Source organism: Schistocerca gregaria, chromosome X, assembly GCF_023897955.1.
Source record: "Schistocerca gregaria isolate iqSchGreg1 chromosome X, iqSchGreg1.2, whole genome shotgun sequence".
Lineage (NCBI taxonomy): Eukaryota > Metazoa > Arthropoda > Insecta > Orthoptera > Acrididae > Schistocerca > Schistocerca gregaria.
The window spans coordinates 478,498,788-478,512,344 of record NC_064931.1 but is presented as its reverse complement, the minus strand read 5'-3'; the positions used below and the strand labels follow the sequence as shown (position 1 = coordinate 478,512,344).

The following is a 13,557-nucleotide window of genomic DNA, read 5'->3' as shown; positions in this document are numbered from 1 at the left end:
CTACCTTTAAGCAGTGTTCTGACAGAAACAGAACACTGACAAAATGAAGTTGAGTATATAGCAAAACCTCAGGGTTTAAAACGTTTGTGACTGACTGGACAGTCTGGTGGTATATGAAGAGATGCTTGTCACTGCCTTTTCTTTGTCTACAGGATTTTTAATTAACATGCCAATTTCCTAAGAGAATTTATATTACATCACTTATCTCAGCTTTATTTGGAGAGATTCTGTCCATAAAAACTCATCTGTGCAGACACTCAGAGTCTTCTTTTGCCTTGTTGACTTCTGAGTGCTTTCTGCTCCTGGGATACCCATTCATGTGGCTGCCTCATTAGTAATGCTGTAGTTGGTTTCTTGCACCTCATCATTTTCACAGATTTCTGTAAGCTGCTCAGGATTGTTGTCTGTTTTCATTTTATGGTTTTGTATCTCTTCAGGCATAGCACTCAATGGCTCACTTCTAGCCTTGAGAGCTATCACTTGTGTTACGACATAGTTCTTATTTATATAATTAAACACATCACTTTTGTCATTGAGAGGTATTGGCTTCTGAGAGGTCATGCTTCAGACTTAATTTTTTACCTACTATTTCTAAAATCTTGCAGGTAATGAATTTCTTTCACACTCTGTTGGGATGGAAGATGTGAGTTGTGTGAAATCTTCTTCCAGGTTCACTTATATCCATGAGTGTTGCATTCTTAAATTGGCTGCATGTATTTTGAACCTCTTTGTTTGTTTTTCGTACTTCTTGATTTACACAGGACTAGTATCATATCATGGTGATGTGCAACTGGAAAAACAGTCACATTTGTGTTTCCGCATCCTGCAATCTTTGCTTAAGAGAAATTGTGAGTTCCTTAGTATTGTACTTTGCTACATCATGTGTTCCAGCAAGGAAAACAGATATATCATTTGTACTTAGCTCCAATGATTTTGCACAACTATCTTCAGTCACACTAGTGTTTATGCCTGTCAGGAGTCACCAGAAAAGTTTATTGCCCACTAACATATTGTACTACACATTGCATTCAATTGATAAATTAGCTTACTTTCAATACTCATAATTTTGAACTGATATGAACATTTTTAATTATACAGTCTAAGGAAGTACCCAATTGGTACTTTCATATCATGGTTTATATTGTTTGGTTGCCAGATTAGTTTTCCAAAAACCCAGCAACAAATGTTCATCACACATAAAGATGTCATCAGTCATATTTGCTTTCTCCTCACTTGTCTCTGTAATGGTTCCTTACCCCAAGCTTGTGCATGACGATTCTTATTTTCTTTTCTTTCTAGACTTGATAGCTTTTTAAATACATGTCACCACCTACATCCTCCTCTAAGGCTAGAGGGAATATGTGTGAATTAGAATTTGAAATTCAGTGTATATTTCAAAGCAGTAGCAACAAGCAGAGTTTTGTCCCATAGGTGACACTTCTTATTTGTTGTTTGAGATTTTCAAACTTATTTGACATCACAATATTGAAATGATACAGTACAATGTGTTATTAACATGTACATTACTTTTTAAACCAATAAAGTCACCTATTTTTGCATCAGCAATAATTTTTCTTTTTGAATTTTACTCTTTATGAATATGACAGCATTGAAAGAGCATTTGACTTAATTTACAGTAACCTTCATAATTTAGTGGTATTTTCATCAGTCTGTTGTGGGTGCAGTAATTCAGCATTATTTGAAATACAATTGTATATTGCCAACAGACTGTTAAATTCACAGAAAGATGGGATAGTTGACTGATACTTACCTCCAAAAGAAGAAGTTCCTAGTAGTACTGCCAATCACTTAAAGTGGAAAATATTAATGCTAGTTTTCAGGACTTAGACATTTCTTTTTTGGGGAGGAAAGAGGGACTGGTTAGAGAGGTTGGAAATGGAGGCAACTCTCTGACCCTAGACTGAAAGGGATTCACAACTGAATAAATGTTGACCATAAATACTGTTGACTTTTCTGGCATACTTCAACATGCCTATTTATTACTGAACTATTTTTATTTTCATGTAATAAATTACAACACATATATAACAAGCACAACAAACAAGCACAATAAATAGGACATTAATATATTATCAGAAACTTTCTATTCATTTGCAATTTTCAGTTACAAAATAGCTGACAACAAAGTTAACCTAATTAAGCTAGTGTAAGTAACATTTTGATAACACTCATAGTAGGAAATCAACAAATAGTAACTCTTGGTTTACTGCTACAGTTGCAGAAACTCTGTACATTAGTTTCATATAAAGTTACACATCCATCAAAGTAAAATCTTAAGACACAGGAATGATCATATTTATTTCCACTTTGTCATCATTCATAACTCTATACCAGACTTAATAGAAAATAGTAAGGCAGTGTCATAAATCTCAGTCCACACATAATGCCAAAATTGTGTGTGATTAAGAATCTTGAAATTATGATTATTACAATATCCTGTAATTAGCAGTATTTTAATAAACATTGTCCAGATAACTGGTTCACAGATTTATTAAATGTACCTTTAAGAGTAACCGTATCACTTGATAGTATTACCACTCATGGTCTGCCTGTTTAAACTTGTTTTCATATTTGTCAGTTTATTGCACCATTCTGCAAGTTTTCACTGTCACCCCAGATTGCCATATATTTAACATGAGAACTCTGAGGAATGGATGTAGCTCATAGTCACTTTTGCCAAAGGTATGAGAGAATGAAGCAAGTGCTGATGACTTTAACAACTGTAATAAATACGTAACAGAGCTTACTACAAAAGATATCCACTATTAATCATGGCACACTGCACACAGATTAAGTAGTAACTCATATTTTGAAGATGTGTGTGAATCAAATTTTATTCCGTTTTCTTAGCAACTTATTCTTTTGTAGAGCAGTGCAGTGAGATGATATGATACCAGCAAAAATGGCTGTTTTACAATTTGCAAGGCAACCTGAGAAATGATTGTAGCTACCCTGAGGTACATCTTATTAACCATGCCACAGAAAAACTTTTATTTAACATTTTTCATCTTTCTTTTCACCGCATAACTGCCAACAACATCAAAGTATCTCAATTTTGTGCATAAAAGTACCAAAACGTTCAAATAAGACAAAGAAAAATTTGTGTATTTTCAGTAAATGCAGGATATGAAGTAAACTCAACAAATCACACATTGTTGAGAAACTTTTGAAGTTTAATTATTATAGATACAATGTTTATTATTGAAAAATTCTTTATCTGTTAAACATAGTAGATGTAAAATTTAATAAATTTGGTTCTCTTTAAATTGATGAGAGGAAAGTTTGACACACTTACTTTGTGGGATAACATAAACATACATTGGTTTAATTTTTGTGAAGTTAAACGTTCAGTTCACAGTTTAAAAGACTGACGCATCATTAAATCAAAATATGCATCACTGTCAATAGATGCACTTATTCCTGCATAGTAATTAATGAATTCTTCCTTGGTTACCTAAAATGGACAAGAAAACACATACATGAATTCCACATTGGTAAGTCTTTTGGTTAAATGCATGCTGAGAACAAATGATTCTCTTTGTGAAAAATCAGTTAATACTAATCCTTTAGCCTGCTGTGATAAAAGTTGGACAGTTACTCTTTGGCTGTTAATGTATTTGGCCAGTTTATGTTAGTAACGCAAATGAGAGAAGTATACTAGCGAATTTACTGTGTTTCTAATCCTATTAGCACCGTTCTTTGGTAATAAAGTTGGATTTTATCAGGCAGTAACTACAGATAGCTGTTTTTGGTTTTGTTTATTTATAAATATTTCTAGGAAATATGGTGCTCTGCATTTTTAAGAGATATACTTACAGTAAAATTTAGAAAAACTGCAACGCCAAGAAGGATACATATGACTGATGTGAATTTTGTACCACATCTGACTTATAAGTGAATTAATTAATAATATCAAATAGGACCTATTTTACAATAAATAAAATGAATTAAAACATGTGGAAGATAATGCATATTTCATTATTTCAATATACATGGAAGATATAATTGAAGTTCCAGTTTCAAAACGCTGTAAAAAAGAACTGCTGCTCAGAATGACACCAAATTTGAATATAATATTATGAAAGAAGGGGGAATCAATACGGAACCAAGAAAGTTTTAACTAAAATTTTCCGACTGGATGCCACCATAAGAGTCATGACATAAATGGGTTTGGCTAGAAATGACTGATGATTTGCAGTATGACAGCTATGGTGTGAGATTTTCTTACTAAACCAACTGTACTGTGGAATGTGCACAATCACACAAGTTGGACATTCAACAGCTGTGGCACTGCTAGTGAGGTAAGCCTGTCCACAATGTGAAGGTTGTACCAAATCAGATGGGAAACTTGTTTTTTAACTGTCCTGAGGCCACAAACCACATAAAAAGAAACAATGACATTGAGTTCTATCTGTGACAAAACTGGTGCAAGGCACTATTTTCTGCCACAAGGTGAAATCAAGAAACAGTATGTTCCACAACAGATCGGAGTGTCTCAGGGTTCACATTCAGAATATGTTGCACAGTGTGTGCCTTCAGTTCAGATATATTTATAATGAGAGCACTGAACACAACATCTTTTGGGTAAATCAATGACCAGAAGTCATGTGGATTAAGATCAGATGATGTGGATGGCCAGTCTGTAGGGAAATGATGACTGATACATCTGCCATTTTCAAAATGCCTCTGTGGCAGCTGCTTTACTGGTTGTGCAATGTGTGAAGAAGTGCCATCTTGCATAAAAATGGTCCTATAGACACATTCAGGCAACTGAAAGGCTGGAATGATAGTGTGCAAAACACTCCCATTTTTATCTGTGAACCACAGGACCCCTCTCCTTGAAAAAATATGGCCCTATGATAAACAATGCCATCAGCACACTCCACACAGTTACCTTTCCAGAGTAAAGTGGTAATGGCTGATGAATGAGTGGATTTTCTGTTGCCCACATTATGCAGTTCTGTGTACTGACATGTACTCAGAGATGAAATTGACTTCATTTCTCCACAGAAATTTTCATGGCAATTCATTTTCCACTTTCACAAGACCAAGAAAATCTAGAGAAAATGTCTTTCTTATTGGCAGGTCAGCATGAGGAAACTCCTGAACTTGAGTAATTTTGTATGGATAACAATGCAGGACACTTCATAAAATTTTGTGCACCATGCTCAATGTCCAAAGTTAGGGCAATTCTCCCAGCACTGCATGTTTCTGCACCACAGCTTGACCCCTTCTGCAATGCTGTGGTCATATCTTCTACTGGAATTAGATAAATTATTTTCCACCCTATGCCACATTACCTTCAAAGAATCTTTTTCTTCATACACCCGATATTGGACCAATGCCTTTTTTCATATGCTTGAGTGTCCAAAACTTCTATAGAGCTACTCCCTTCTTGTAAAAGAGCTTTACCAGCAGTGCATGATCCTGCATTGAGACAGTCATGGTGAGTCTTTCAGATGCAAACTGAGAATCAGCTGTGTACCATATACCTTTTGTTTTGCAAATTCTGCTGCTTACAGCATCATCTAATGGTAAGATTTTTGTCAATTTTTTTTTCTTTTTCCATGATATTTTCCCACTCTTATATAACATTTTGTTCAAATTTGATGTCATTATGAACAGTGATTACTTTTTACAACATTTTTAAACTGGAAATTTAATTATAATGACATTAAAAAACTAAGAAATTATTTGAATAATGTCAGTAGACGTGGACAAGTTACTTTAGCTCCTTGAAGAAGGCCTGGATGTACCACACCATGTGTGGCCACACACTGTCCTGGTGAAATGTAGCACATGAACTTTCCTGATGGAGGGACAGTACTTCAGGTTCTAAATCTCCCATGATGTAATAGTTAGATTTGGGATTACCATCGATAATGTAGGAAACGAGATTGCATCCAGTGGTGCCTCAACCATCATGCCTGGCATTTGCCTGCCCTGCTGCTCATCGGTGTATGATGCCAGACCGTAGTTATCATAGTAGTTCATAACATATACAATGTGATCATCACAGTAATACAATTTGAGCTAAGACTTACAGAAAATAGTACATTTGCCAATTAAGTACACCATTGATGTTGTTCATTTTCCCATTGCAGGCTGAAGTGTTATTGGTTTATTGACAATGGAAGAAAATGGAACTACATGTGTGTTACCAGTGCAGCCAGCAGCAGATGATGCTGAAGTATTGGTACAGACAAATCCATGTCTGTTTTAGTGCTTCAGGTTAAGCTGACACTAAGACTGGGCAAAGCAGGCAGTCCTACATGTATGCCTTGAGTCTTAATCGCTTACTACTAGTGCTTTGTTATGAACATCTTCCATGTCTGGATTCATTTGAGTGATTTTTTTCTAAGTGTTGCAATTTTCACAATCACTAGTGTATTTCACTTACTGCCTGTGATGTATGTATATGATATAAACTGTGATTAATATGTATTAGAAATGACTGAATATCTAGAGTTATGTAACACATTCCTGTCTTTGTGCTCTTTAATCTGAAGTCTAGTTTGATGCAGCTCTCCATGTTAGTCTATCCTGTACAGGCCTCTTCATCTCTGAATAACTACTACAACCTATGTGGGACAGACAAAAATATGGAAATGCTATGAGAAATGTGTGCTTGAAAATAAATGTAAATGAGATGCTAGCCAAGCCTCCAGGTTCCACTGTTGTATTTGACCATGAATAGCAACTGTGAAATGTCATCAATCCATTGCAAGTTCCAGTTGTGGTCAAAACAGTGTTCTGTGTAGCATTACATTGGAGCTAACTGAATTTGAAATCAGGCATATTGCTGTTGCTCATATGATGCTAGCCAAGCCTCCAGGTAACACTGTTGTATTTGACCATGAATAGCAACCGTGAAATGTCATCAATCCATTGCAAGTGCCAGTTGTGGTCAGAACAGTGTTCTGTGTAGCATTACGTTGGAGCTAACTGAATTTGAAATCAGATATATTGTTGTTGCTCATATGATGGGTGCTCTCATAATCAAGGTAGCCACAGTGTTTGGTGTTGCAAGAGGCACTATATTGATCCCTTATACTGCAAACAAGGAAAGTGGAAGGATGTCATCTTCTAAGTCAAAATGCAGACAAAAGTGTGTGTTGAGTGACTGTGACAAATGGCCATTGAAGATGACTGTGACAAAAAATAAGAGGATGACAGCAGCAAAAGTCACTGAAAATTGATGTCACTCTCACAGATCCTGTCAGCAACAAAACAAAGTTAAGTGAGCTGCATAAGTAGGAATGCATGAAGTTGCAGGGTAAGCTGGAATTGCAAAGCAATGGTGCAAATGCTCATAATGGGGAAATATGGTGTCAAAGCTATAAGACTGATGACCTGAGATGTTAAGTCCCATAGTGCTCAGAGCTATAAAAATTGCTCTATGAAGTGATGGGAGAATGTTGTTTTGTTGAATCTGTCTTGTTCCACACTGTTTCCAACTCTTGGCCAAGTTTATAGTTTATGCCCCAAGAATGAAATGGGATGGGGGTTTTGTGATGATCTGGGCAGCCATACCATCATATTCCATGGTCCCCCTAGTTATTCTGTAAGTTTGCAGTCCTGCCAAGGATTATGTGACCATTTTGACTGATCAGGCCCATCCCAAGGTGCAATAAATAAATGACATGTGGCGAGGGCCTTCCGGTGGGTAGACCTGGTCATCTGGTGCAAGTCTTTTGAGGTGATTCCACTTCGCCAACTTGTGCATCGATGAGGATGAAATGATGATGATGAAGACAGCACAAACACACAGTCCCTGAGCAGAGAAAACCTCCAACCCAGCTAGAAATTAAACCCAGGCCCCCTTGCATGACAAGCCAGTGCACTGTCCACTCAGCTATGGTGGTGGACCATGGTAAAATGTTTTTACCACAATGGTGATGCTGTTTTCCAAGATGACAGGCCCCCCCTCCACACAGAGCACCTCATTCAGGATTAGTTTTGTGAGTACAAGATGAATTACCATATCTTCTATGGCCAACAAAGGCACCACATTTCAATATTATTGAGCCTTTGTAGTCTAGTTTGGAGAGAAATGTGTGTGACCACCATCAACCTTCATCAGCACAACGTGAACTTGCCACTGTTTTGCAGGAAGAATGGTATAAGATCCCTTGAAAACCATACAGGATATATATTTATCCATTTCAAGATGAATGGTAGTTCTCTTGAATGCCAACAGTTTTTTTTTTACGTAGTATTAGGCATGGTAATATGTTATGTTTTTGGTGTTTACATATTACTGTCCACCCCAGTTGAACTGATCTAACTTCCTCTGTATTACACAGCCTAGTTTGACTTCATTTCATTACTCTCATTTTACTTTTGTTGATGTTCACCTTAGAATCTCATTTCAAGACACTCATAATTTCAAAACTTCCTGTCTGATTAAAACTGTGTGCATAACTGGGTTTAGAACCTGGGTTCTTTGCCTTTCACAGGCAAGCAGGACTCAGCTTTACTTCCACTAGTACCTCATCTCCTACCTTCCAAACTTCACAGTTCTTGTGGATGTCTTGTCTACGGTGGAGACATGACTTAGCCACAGTTTGGGGGATTGTTTCCAGAATGTATTTTCAATCTGTAGCAGAGTGTGCACTAATCTGAAACTTCCTGGCAGATTAAAATGGTGTGCTCGACTGGGACTGGAACCTGCGCATTTGCCTTCTGCTGGTAAGTGTACTACTGACAGAGTTATCCGAGCTATCCTCCCCTCACAGATTTACTTTATTTTTTATTTATTTCTGCCAGTACCTGATCTACTACCTCACAAACTTCACAGTTCTCCTGAGGCCCAGTGTAATATTCACTTCAGAGTGAAAATTCATTCTGGAAACACTCCCCCAGGTTGTGTCAATGCCAAGTCTCTGCAATATCTATTCATCCAGGAGTGTTTGCTTCAAAATGTAGGCAGGATATCTTCTTTGAAGTTTGGAAGGTAGGAGATGAGGTACTGGCGAAGAAAGCCATGAAGATGGGTCATGAGTCATACTTGGATAACTCAGTTGGTAAAGCAGTTTCCCATAAAAGGCAAAGGTCCCAGGTTTGACTCCCAGTGCATGTTCTACTCCTCCAAGTTCTTTGCTGCTTCTGACAAAATTACAACTTCATCAGCAAACCTCAAACATATTATTTCTTCTGTATGAATTTTGATTCGCTTTCTGAAATCCAGCTTTCTTTCCTTTACTGATTGCTCACTACACATACTGAATAAAATTGGAGATTGGCTATAACCCTGTCTCTCTCTTTTCTCGACTGATGCTTTCCTTTCATCTCCTATGACTCCTGTAATTCCAGTCTGATTTCTGTACAAGTTGTAAATAACTTTTTCTCCCTGTATTTTATGCCTGCTACCTTGAAAATTTCAAAGAATGTAGTCGAGTCAACAATGTCAAAAGCTTTCTCTAAATGTAAAAATGATATAAATGTAGGTTTACCTTTCTGGAGTCTAAGATAAGACTTATGATCAGTATTGCCTTACATGTATCCAAATATCTATGGAATTCAAACTGATCTTCTGTGAGATAGGCTTCTACAATTTTTTTACAATTCTCTGTACCTCAGGTTACTTATATCCAATTTTATAGGTCTGTTTGGTGTGGAGATAGATTGTCTGAGTCTCATTGGTGTAAAAAACTTTTTTTTTCCTCCCCCTAACGGTCAAGAGTTTTACCTGATCTGTCAAAGGTTAACATGTATTCATGAGTTACTTGATTTTTCAGTTGGCCTCATGCCTAATTGAACATGCAGAAAGTGCATAGTGGGAAAACATTGTGTTGGCACCATGGATTTGTGTAATGGATGCCACACAAATGTTACAGAGATGTTTGTCATGGTGGTGACACTTCCACATACTCTCCATTGGTACAACAGTTGTTGTTGTGGTCTTCAGTCCTGAGACTGGTTTGATGCAGCTCTCCATGCTACTCTATCCTGTGCAACCTTCTTCATCTCACAGTACTTACTGCAACCTACATCCTTCTGAATCTGCTTAGTGTATTCATCTCTTGGTCTCCCTGTACGATTTTTACCCTCCACACTGTCATCCAATGCTAAATTTGTGATCCCTTAATTCCTCAGAACATGTCCTACCAATCGGTCCCTTCTTCTTGTCAAGTTGTGCCACAAACTCCTCTTCTCCCCAATTCTATTCAATACCTCCTCATTAGTTATGTGATCTACCCATATAATCTTTAGCACCACATTTCAAAAGCTTCTATTCTCTTCTTGTCCAAACTGTTTATCGTCCATGTTTAAGTTCTATACATGGCTACACTCCATACAATTACTTTCAGAAACAACTTCCTGGCACTTAAATCTATACTCGTTGTTAAGAAATTTCTCTTCTTCAGAAACGAATTTCCTTGCCATTGCCAGTCTACATTTTATATCATCTCTACTTCGACCATCATCAGTTATTTTTCTCCCCAAATAGCAAAACTCCTTTACTACTTCAAGTGTCTAATTTCCTAATCTAATTCCCTCAGCAGCACCTGACTTAATTCGACTACATTCCATTATCCTCATTTTGCTTTTGTTGATGTTCATCTTATATCCTCCTTTCAAGACACTGTCCATTCTGTTCAACTGCTCTTCCAAGTAATTTGCTGTTTCTGCCAGAATTACAATGTCATCGGCGAACCTCAAAGTTTTTATGTCCTCTCCATGGATTTTAATACCTACTTCAAATTTTTCTTTTATTCCCTTTACTGCATGCTCAATATACGAATTGAATAACATTGGGGAGAAGCTACAACACTATCTCACTCTATTCCCAACCACTGCTTCAGTTTCATACCCCTCGACTCGTATAACTGCCATCTGGTTTCTGTACAAATTGTAAATATCCTTTTGATCCCTGTATTTTACCCCTGCCACCTTCAGAATTTTAAAGAGAGTATTCCAATCAACACTGTCAAATGCTTTCTCTAAGTCTACAAGTACTAGAAACGTAGGTTTGCCTTTTCTTAATCTTTCTCCTAAGATAAGTCCTAGAGCCAGTATTGCCTCACATGTTCCAATATTTCTATGGAATCCAAACTGATATTCCCCATGGTCAGCTTCTACGAGTTTTTCCATTCATCTGTAAAGAATTTGCGTTAGTATTTTGCAGCTGTCACTTATTAAACTGTTAGTTTGGTGATTTTCACACCTGTCAACACCTGCTGTCTTTGGTATTGGAATTATTATGTTCTTCTTGAAGTCTGAGGGCATTTTGCCTGTCTCATACATCTTGCTCACCAGATGGTAGAGTTTTGTCAGGAATGGCTCTCCCAAGGCCGTCAGTAGCTATAATGGAATGTTGTCTACTCCCGGGGCCTTGTTTCAAGTCAGGTCTTTCAGTGCTCTGTCAAACTCTTCGCACAGTATCATATCTCCCATTTCATCTTCATCTACATCCTCTTCCATTTCCATAATATTGTCCTCCAGAACATCGCCCTTGTACAGACCCTCTATACACTCCCTCCACCTTTCTGCTTTCCCTTCTTTGCTTTGAACTGGATTTCCATCTGAGCTCTTGATATTTATGCAAGTGGTTCTCTTTTCTCGAAAGGTCTCTTTAATTTTCCTGTAGGCAGTATCTATCTTACCCCTAGTCATATTCTCCTCTACATCTTTACACTTGTCCTCTAGCCATCCCTGCTTAGCCATTTTGCACTTTCTGCCAATCTCATTTTTGAGACGTTTGTATTCCTTTTTGCCTGCTTCATTCACTGCATTTTTATATTTTGTCCATTCATCAATTAAATTCAATATTTCTTCTCTTACCCAAGGATTTCTACTAGCCCTCGTCTTTTTACTTACTTGATCCTCTGCTGCCTTCGCTACTTCATCCCTCAGCTACCCATTCTTCTACTACTGTATTTCATTCCCCCATTCGTGACAATTGTTCCCTTATGCTCTTCCTGAAACTCTGTACAACCTCTGGTTCTTTCAGTTTATACAGGTCCTATCTCCTTAAATTCCCACCTTTTTGCAGTTTCTTCAGTTTTAATCTACAGGTCATAACCAATAGATTGTGGTCAGAGTCCACATCTGCCCCTGGAAATGTCTTGCAATTTAAAACCTGGTTCCTAAATCTCTGTCTTACCATTATATAATCTATCTTATACTTTCTAGTATCTCCAGGATTCTTCCATGCATACAATCTTCTTTTATGATTCTTGAACCAAGTGTTAGCTATGATTAAGTTATGCTCTGTGCAAAATTCTACCAGATAGCTTCCTCTTTCATTTCTTACCCCCAATCCATATTCACCTACTACGTTTCCTTCTCTCCATTTTCCTACTTTCGAATTCCAGTCACCCATGACTATTAAATTTTCATCTGTCTTCACTACCTGAATATTTTCTTTTATCTCATCATACATTTCATGAATTTCTTCATCATCTGCAAAGCTAGTTGGCAAATGAACTTGTACTACTGTAGTAGGCAAGGGATTTATGTCTATCTGGGCCACAATAATGCATTCACTATGCTGTTTGTAGTAGCTTACCCACACTCCTATTTTCCTATGCATTATTAAAACTACTCCTGCATTACCCCTATTTGATACTGTATTTATAACCCGGTATTCACCTGACCAAAAGTCTCGTTCCTCCTGCCACTGAATTTCACTAATTCCCACTACATCCAGATTTAACCTATCTATTTCCCTTTTTAAATTTTCTAACCTACCTGCCCGATTAAGGGATCTGACATTCCACGCTCCGATCCGTAGAACACCAGTTTTCTTTCTCCTGATAACGACGTCCTTCTGAGTAGTTCCCGCCCAGAGATCCGGATGGGGGACTATTTTACCTCTGGAATATTTTACCCAAGAGGACGCCATCATCATTTAACCATACAGTAAAGTTGCATGCCATCGGGAAAAATTATGGCTGTAGTTTCCCCTTGCTTTCAGCCGTTCGCAGCACCAGCACAGCAAGGCCGTTTTGGTTAGTGTTACAAGGCCAGATCAGTCAATCATCCAGACTGTTGCCCCTGCAACTACTGAAAAGGGTGCTGCCCCTAGTACAATGGAAAAGGATAGTGATGTAGAAAGTCCAGGATGAAATAACAACAGTGTTATGAAAGGGACAGATTGCTACTCACCACACAGATGAGATGTTGAGTTGCACACATGCGCAATGAAATAACTGCTACACATTTCAGCTTTCGGTCAAAAGGTCTTCTTCTGAAGTCTGGCCATAGCAGCTAGCAGTCTATTCATTGTGCATGTCTGAAACTCACCATTTCCTCTGTATCTCTGTTGATCCAACATGGACAGGGGACATCAGCTGGTCAAGTAACTGTCAATATCAATGAAATATGCCAACAGCCATGTAACTGAGATGTTATTTTACTTTATTTTGACTACCAGTTTTGGCGTTACACTATGCCATCTTCAGGTCACATATGCATCTCTCAAAATAAATGGTATTGTCATATAGTGCCTTATTTTCCTGGATGTCATAAATTCAAACCATTTTACAAGTGCTTCATTCGAAGACTTAATAGTGAGTTGCTATCAAGTCA

At 37.6% G+C, this 13,557-nt stretch overlaps 1 protein-coding gene across 2 annotated transcripts in view; it reads right to left on the bottom strand.

The window, feature by feature from the left end:
• Positions 1-1,965: 1,965 nt before the first annotated feature.
• LOC126298906 (calcyphosin-like protein) overlaps positions 1,966-13,557 on the bottom strand; it is a 328,934-nt gene continuing 317,342 nt past the window's right edge. For both annotated transcript variants that reach the window (XM_049990449.1, XM_049990448.1), the window contains exon 5: positions 1,966-3,475. In XM_049990449.1, coding sequence (XP_049846406.1) covers positions 3,374-3,475 — 102 coding nt within the window. In that variant the 3' untranslated portion in view covers positions 1,966-3,373. The remainder of the gene's footprint in view (positions 3,476-13,557) is intronic.